Source organism: Bos taurus, chromosome 24 (assembly GCF_002263795.3).
Source record: "Bos taurus isolate L1 Dominette 01449 registration number 42190680 breed Hereford chromosome 24, ARS-UCD2.0, whole genome shotgun sequence".
Classification (NCBI taxonomy): Eukaryota; Metazoa; Chordata; class Mammalia; order Artiodactyla; family Bovidae; genus Bos; species Bos taurus.
The window spans coordinates 3986106-3994090 of NC_037351.1; the positions used below are offsets into that span (position 1 = coordinate 3986106).

General features: G+C 53.3%; 1 protein-coding gene across 4 annotated transcripts in view; it reads right to left on the reverse strand.

Moving 5' to 3' along the window:
* Positions 1–7571, reverse strand: part of CNDP1 (carnosine dipeptidase 1) — a 29247-nt gene extending 21676 nt beyond the window's left edge. Inside the window, exons 1-4 of one of the 4 annotated variants that reach the window (XM_005223933.5) lie at positions 7341–7555; positions 3344–3469; positions 1731–1880; positions 401–563 (exon numbers count right to left, since the gene is read on the reverse strand). In XM_005223933.5, the coding sequence (XP_005223990.2) occupies positions 401–563; positions 1731–1880; positions 3344–3427 (397 nt within the window). In that variant the 5' untranslated portion in view covers positions 3428–3469; positions 7341–7555. 4 annotated transcript variants of the gene reach the window in all.
* Positions 7572–7985: the final 414 nt, after the last annotated feature.

Below are 7985 nucleotides of genomic sequence, written 5' to 3' on the forward strand. Positions count from 1 at the left end.
CAAATTCACTGAAAAAGACCCAAGGATTTGTTGCAAAATATCAGGTAACACAGCGTTTTACTCTGAGATTTTACAATTACCAGGGGAAAGAAAAAGGGTGCACAGGTGTCTCCATTAATCTTTCTTCTTCTTGTCTTTATAAAGCATAATTACATTTGATGCTTTTAAAAAAGAAAATATGTGAAACCCAAGAACTCCCATCCTGGGGACTTAATTCACCTAGGGGCACAAAAGCTCATAGTTCCTTTCACAAATGAAAGAAAATCAGCTTCATTGAACCAACTGGCGAACCGTGAGTGCTGCATTCTGTCCATCCTCACAACCACAGGTAAAACCTGGCACCTGAGGCAGAGCTGCATCTCAAACCCTTAAGCTCTGGGAGCGATCCTCTGCCACTGACCGTCCACCTCCGTCAGCGTGTATGGGTCCGTGAGCCACCCGTCCTCCTGTCTGGCAGGCTGCACATCCAAGTGGCCGTAGAAGCACACGGTGGGCTTCTTGGGGTCACTGCCCAGTTCAGCCAGGAGGATGGGAGGTATTGGGAGGGTCTGACCATCAGACAGCTGCAGAAGGAAAAGGGATAATGTTTAAAGAACAAAACTATTTAGTTCTTCCAGAAGTCTGTTTTTACCCCCTGGTCCTTGGAGAGCCACATCATCCTTATCTGACTCTTAAGGAGGTACCACAAGACACTTCTAATGAAACCATGAGAAGTCAAGTCCTTCCTCAGATACACACTGGCAAAGAGTAAACTTAATTGAACATGCTCTTCTATATGAGAGCTTTCCCAGTGGCTTGGCTGTAAAAGAATCAGCCTGCAATTTTGCAGATGCAGGAGATACAGGTGTGATCCCCGGGTTGGGAAGATCCCCCAGAGGAGGAAATGCCAACCCACTTCAGTATTCATGCCTGGAGAATCCCATGGACAGAGGAGCCTGGCGGGCTACAGTCCATGGGGTCACAAAGAGTCGGACATGACTGAGTGACTGAGCACATTCTTCAGTCTGAACTCGGACTCCACCAGCTCCAAGCAGGCGGACACAGTCCTGGAGACTAGTCTTTGCGCACACGTCAGCGCTGAAGCAGGGGACACTGGGAGGTTCAAGTAAAGGTCCATATGCCCCCGTGGGTGTGTGTGTGTGAGAGAGAGAGTGTGTGTGTGAGAGTGTGTGTGAGTGTGTGTGTGAGACAGTGTGTGTGTGACTGTGTGACTGTGTGTGTGTATGTGTGTGAGTGTGTGTGTGTATGTGACTATGTGTGAGTACATGTGTGAGTGTGTGTGTCTCTGTGTCAGTCGTGTCCCACTTTTTGTGACTTCATGGACTGTAGCCCGCCAGGCTCCCCTGTCCATGGGATTCTCCAGACAAGGACACAGGAGCGGGTCGCCATGCCCTCCTCCAGGGACCTGCCCCCTAGGGGCAGCACTGAACCTTGATTCTGAGAGGTCGGGTCCTTTAAGGAGGCATTTGCGCTTAAGGGAGAGGGCCCTTGGGAGAAACGCAAAGCACGTGAAGGACGTGAACAGCACAGGTGAGGGGCTTTCACGCGCCCCCTTCACCTGCCCCATCTCCCCCTCGGTCTGGCAGGACAGGAAGTCAGTGCCACAGCCTCAATGAGACTGGAGACGACGGGGCGGGCGGGGGAACCGAGGAGCCCAGGGAAGCCCCATCCTGCCCCCAGGAAGGGGAGCCTGGCAGAGGCGGGAGGCGGGGAGGAGGGGGCACCAGCACCTGCTGAAAGCCTGCATCCACCGAGGCCACACGGGCTCCCAGGCCCCGGAGCCGGTCTGCGGCCAGGCCCGCCATCCGGAGCAGCTCTCGTCGCAGGCGGGGCACCGGCTGCACCGAGTCGCTCTCGACAGCCACCCACTCCTTCAGCGTCTGGGAGCAAAGGTGACAGGTGGTTAGCGTGGGGGGGGGTCATTATGTCTGCTCCCCTGGGGCGTACCTCACAGGACCCCGGGGTCCCTCTTCTGACCTGGAGACCCAGCTGGAGGTGAGAACAGGAACCCAGGGGAAGGACGGATAGGGGAACCTACCTCTAAAGCCCGGACCTGGGCCCCCCAGGCCTCAGCCCCCACGGAAGGGCCGTCCCCATCACCCAGCAGGCATCTGAACTGAGAGCCTCTGGCCACCTGCTCGAGGACTTGGCTTCCCACGAACGCCCCTTGTGGGTCACTGGCTCACCTCTCTCTTCTCTCCCCACTACGAATTCCAGCCTATACTGGACAACACCCCAGTAAAGTTGTGAAAACCCAACAGGCATTTTCATCAAGTGAACACACCCCCACGAGGAAAGAGTCCATGAAGGCCCAGCTAAGGGCCAGCAGCCTGGAGATTCTAGTGCTTTAGTATGAACACAGGGGTTCAGTCTGTTTGCACAATAATATTCCTGACATGGGCTGGTTGGGCCAATGAGCAGACACTGACCATGCATCATGTGCCAGACACAGTGTTGGGAGCTCGGAGTATTCCTGGTGGTGGAGGCGGGTGGGGTGTGCTGGGGTGAGGGGCGGGGGTAGGAGAGGCAGCAGAAGGACAGGGGTGTGCTAGGTGGGACGGTGGGAACAGTGCCCCCCAACCCCCATGACTTTCTGCTCCCCAGGCCTCCCTCTCCCCCTTAGTCCCTGCTGGCCATGTCTCCCTGTCACACACATGCCCACACCACGTGCAGATGGCCACGTGTCAGGATGAAGCAGAGAATCGTAAAGGAGGCACTAAAGTACATAGTCCATGCGGGCTACCAAACAGACAGCCTTGCCATGAGCTTGGCAGGACTCTGGACTTACAGCTGCTGTAGCAGCTGGTGATGTAACGGGGACATTTCTGGCAAGTTTGTGGGTGGAGAGGACCTTGGAGAGGGACCCTCTGAAGGGGAGGGGAGGATGGGCATCTGATGATGGTCCGGGGTAAACATGGCCTCACCGGAGCTTGCTGGTCATCCCTGAATGGACATACCTAGACCAGACGTGCTGGGAATGCCCCCTTCTAGGAGGAATGCCAGGAGGGATCTCTTACCTAACTCTAACCCACATTGACTATTTTAATTCAATGAGGAGCCACATGCATTTTAAATGGAATTAAGTTGTCAGAAAAAGAATGAGACGGTTAGATAGCATCAGTGACTCAAAGGGCATGAACTTGAGCAAGCTCCCAGAGATAGTGGAGGACAGGGAAGCCTGGCAGGCTATACAGGTCATGGGGTCACAAAGAATCGGACACGACCTAGTGACTGAACAGCAAGTTGTCAGGAAAAAAGAAAAAAAAATCCACATCTCCCAGCAAATTCTCCCAGCTTCCCAAAGTGCACTGTCTATGTGTTTGATGCATGTCTGGTCTCTTACCTGCACAAATTCATCTTGATGGAGGTCAATGTACTGGAAGACTTTCTCCAGCGGCCCAGGGGGCGGGGTGGACGCGGAGAACATGCCTCCGACCAGCAGCAGCCGGAAAGCAAGGAGAGACTCCGCCTGCGAGTGGGCGACAGCGGGGGCCATTTAGATTAAGGACCAGGTGTAGGACTTTCCATCTCTCAAATGCGTCAATAAAGTTAATGTTATCCGACACAGCTGCTCTCCGTCTTTTGAACTGAAATAACACAAGGGAGTAGAACAGGAGATGTATTTTTTGCTACATCTTTTGACAAACACTTCCTTTGCAATGCTAGAGAATTTTAATAAGACAGAAACCAAGTTAACAAACTTGTCTTTAATACAATCTTTGCTATGGGTCCTGGGGCTTCCTGCAGGTGGCGCTAGCGGTAAAGAACCTGCCTGCCGAGCCAGAAGACGTAAGAGACACCCAGGGGGTTTGATCCCGGGATCGGGAAGATCCCCTGGAGGAGGGCATGGCAACCCACTCCACAATTCTTGCCTGGAGAATCCTATGGACAGAGGAGCCTGGCGGGCTGCAGTCCGTGGGGTCGCAAAGAGTCGGACAGTTGTCTGACTCCAGTTGTGTGAAGTGACAGCACACACAGGTGGGGTCACTTCCTGTAAAGTTAAATCAGTTTCCTACATCCCAGGTGTCAAGGGCAGTGTCAAGGACAGTGTTTATAAGAGAGAAAGGTGTGAGTTAATGATATTAATTTAAAAATGAAACAGCAGCAAAATTTCTTTGGGTAATCACCAAAGAAATCTTTGGTAACCTTTCACTTTACTAGAAAGAGTATTTTGTAAGGACTGACTAAAATCCTGTGCAGTGTTGTAGGGCTTCATGCCATCCACTCCTGGGGTCAGAATAGTCTAAGAAGCTTTACAAGATTTGATCTGATAAATAACATGGCAGGACTGGCAAACATGTAGACACTGCTGGCTGCGGTCTCCGCCTGGGAGCCCGTGACCCATGGTTTTGCAGCCGGGTCTCTTCCTTCCTTTGTCTGAGACCCCATTACCTCCCCCTGGCCCACCTGTGAGCCCCTTCTGGTCTTCCTTCTACCCCCACAGAAGATTTCAGGCTAGCGGCACAGCAGGAAAAAAACAGGTCCAGAACTGAGTAGAGCTTCCAGGTTGAAAACTAAGCTAATTATCTTCCTCCTCTTCCTTCTGGATTGGTTCTGTACCATTTTGAAATAGATTTTATTTTTCAGAAACATCTTAGATTCGGGCTGCTTCTCCTGTTGGCCTCTGATTCCAGGCACCCACAGAGCAAAGGTGAGGACTTGAGTCTAGAAGGTAAAGAATTACTGCTGCGGCTGCTGCTAAGTCGCTTCAGCCATGTCTGACTCTGTGCAACCCCGTAGACGGCAGCCCACCAGGCTCCCCTGTCCCTGGGATTCTCCAGGCAAGAACACTGGAGTGGGTTGCCATTTCCTTCTCCAATGCATGAAAGTGAAAAGTGAAAGTGAAGTCACTCAGTCGTGTCCGACTTTTAGGGAACTACTATAACTCAATAATAAAAGACAAATTAACCTAATTTTTTAAATGGGCAAAATATTTCACTACATACTTCTCCAAAGAGAACACACAAACGGCCCACTAGCTCGTGAAAAGATGCTCGACATCATTGCCACCAGGGAACTCAGATCTAACCACAATGAAGCAACAATTCACACCACTCAGGGTGGTTAAAACCAACAAGTCAGATGACCACAAGGGCTGGTGAGGATGTGGATAAACCGGAAGCCTCCTGCATGGCTGGTGGGGATGTAAGACGGCACAAGTGCGTTGGGAACCAGTCGGGCTTCAGAGGTTCAACAGAGCCACCACCGTACGACCCAGCAGTTCACTCCTAGGCATACACCCAAGATGGATGAAAACACATGTCCACCTGAAAACCTGTACGTGTTCACTGCAGCATTGCTTGTATTGGTCAGAGGTGGAGACAAAAACCCACATGACCAGCAATGAATGACTGTACAGACAACATGTGGTAGAGACACACAATGGAATATTACTCAGCCATGAAGACAAATGAGGTTTTGACATATGCTACAATATGCGTGAACTGGAAGAAACAAAAGGCTACACTTTTTGTCCAATTAGGTGAGATGTGCAGAATAGGTAAATAAGGAGATAAGAGTAGGCTGGTGGTGGCCTAGGGCTGGGAGGACTGGGGGTGGGGGTGGGATGGGGGGAAGGGGCTATGCCTGCTCATGAGCTGGGGCATCTTCTCCAGTGATGAGAATGCTTTAAAGTTGACTGTGACAGTGACTGCTAAATCACTTCAGTCCTATCCAACTCTGTGCAACCCCATAGACGGCAGCCCACCAGGCTCCCCCTGTCCCTGGGATTCTCCAGGCAAGAACACTGGAGTGGGTTGCCATTTCCTTCTCGAGTGAGAGTGACTGATCAATCCTGAATTGACTAAAGACCACTGACTGCACACTGTGAGTGGGCAGACTGCGAGGAAAATGAGTCATATTGCAATACAGTTGTCATCAAGATAATAATCATAAATGTAAGCACCCATACCACAATAGAAATGCATTACTGAGTATGAGAAATGTGTACAGAGGAAGCCACAGAGAGGGTCCAATGGGTGTCGCGGCGAGCTGCGCTTCTCCGCGGGCGGACGGCGCGCTTGGCCCGGCAGACGGCGCCGCTGAGCCGGGGCCTCGCCTCCTCCGCTCCCAGCTCACCCGACGAGAGCGAGTTTCCCGGCAGCTCGGGGTCCCGCGTCGCGGGGCGGGCAGAGCCTGGAGCCGGGGCTGCGGGGACCCGCCGCGGCGGGACGGCGAGGACGCGCAGGACGCCAGCTTTTACAGCTGAGCCATCTAAATGAACTGCTTAACTGTTATTTTATTTTTCATCCGATTTCCATTACAAAAAAATTATTTGTTGCTCCTCTCCAGTGAAATGTGAAAGGAAAATCTGAAAAGGCAAAGGAAGCCACGGGAGAGGACGAAACGCCTCGGTGGTGACGCCCAAAGCACCTGCAGGGGAGGGGCGCCGAGGACTGGCTTGTTCCCCAGACTGGGTCCTGCGCGCAGCCCCTGCACCGCCGCCGTACCCCTCACCGGGCGTGTTTTCCTGTCGTCTGCCTTTTCCATTTCCGTTTGCCTCCCCTCTCCATTTGCCAGCAGGCCCGCGGAGGCCGGCTCTGGGCACTCATCCTGCCTTTAGGACCCTGGGTGGATCTCTCCTCCTGAGCCTCGTGTCATAGTCATGCTTGACCTGAACCAGTCACTCACAAAACCCTGGGCCTGAGAGAGGGCACCCCTGGCCTGGCCTTGGCAGGAAGGAGTCCCTGGAGAGGAGAAGGTGCAGGCGGGGGTCCGGGAGCGGAGCCAGATGCCCAGGTCATAGCTTCCTCCCTGTGGGGCCGGCCCTGGGCCGCTCTGGAGGCTCCTGGGAACTCCAGCTGGGTGTTCTGAGATGGGACCTGGAGTTCCCGGTGCCCCTGGGCTGCGTCCATTTAAACGTAAGGACTTCCCGACTTCTTGAAGTACCAGCCACACCTCTGCGGTGACCATCCTCCACCCATCAACCGAGCTGCACTTCCTCAAAGCCTCACCCCACCATGGACACAGGCCTGTGGGGTCTCTCGGCTCTTGCCTGCCTCCAGTCAACAACTGGGGAGAAAGTTAGACGAGCTGTGTGCTTAGCAGACAGTGGCCTTGGAATGCCCCTGGGCTGCCTCAACCAATGACGCTTCTCTATCTCCTGCCAGGAAAACAGCAGGCATTTCACGAGGAGGCTGGGTTGTCCTTAGCTTCTTGGGTTGAGCGGCATGAAGAATAGAAAATGAAAGCATTCTTGCCTCCCACCCCACACAGCCGGGGGCCAAGAGTGGCCCCCCCCCCCCCCCCGTGTACACACGACCGCCCATCAGACAAGCCCTTTTCTGCCCCTAAGCAACTTTAGTGCCAGGGTCCACCTGGATGCCCAGAATGCTACTTACCAAGGCTTTCCGGGTCCCACTTGATGTCTTACAGCTATCGCTCTACCTGTGTCAGCTTTGATGAACTTTATGATATAGAAAAAATTAGCCTAGTTTAATCTCATCATGAGAGGATTAAACAATAAAAATTCCAAACCAAAAAAGCCAGCTTTGCTGGATTCTGTTCATTCCCCTGCAAGCTCTGAACTGAGCCAAGGACTCCTGCAGAGATGAGCCAGTTCAGCAAGCCCGTGAGGGCGGGGCTTTCAGGGGGCAGCCTGGGCACGGCCCTGGGCCAAGGAGCAGTTTCAAGGAGCCGGCCTCCCCAGGAAGCCCCAAGAACCACCAGTTTCTCCTCCTTCTCGTGGGCTTGGATGGGTGAGCCTCACCCCAGAGGAGAGCTTGCTGTTAGTATTCAGTCTCTCAGTCGCATCTGGCTCTTTGCGACCCCGTGGACTGCAGCACACCAGGCTTCCCTGTCCTTCACTGTATCCTGCAGCTTGCTCAAACCCATGTCCATCGCGTCGGTGATGCCATCCAACCACCTCATCCTCTGTCGTCCCCTTCTCCTCCTGCCTTCAATCTTTCCCAGCATCAGGGTCTTTTCCAAAGAGTCAGTTCTTCACATCAGGTGGCCAAAGCATTGGAGTTTCAGCTTCAGCATCA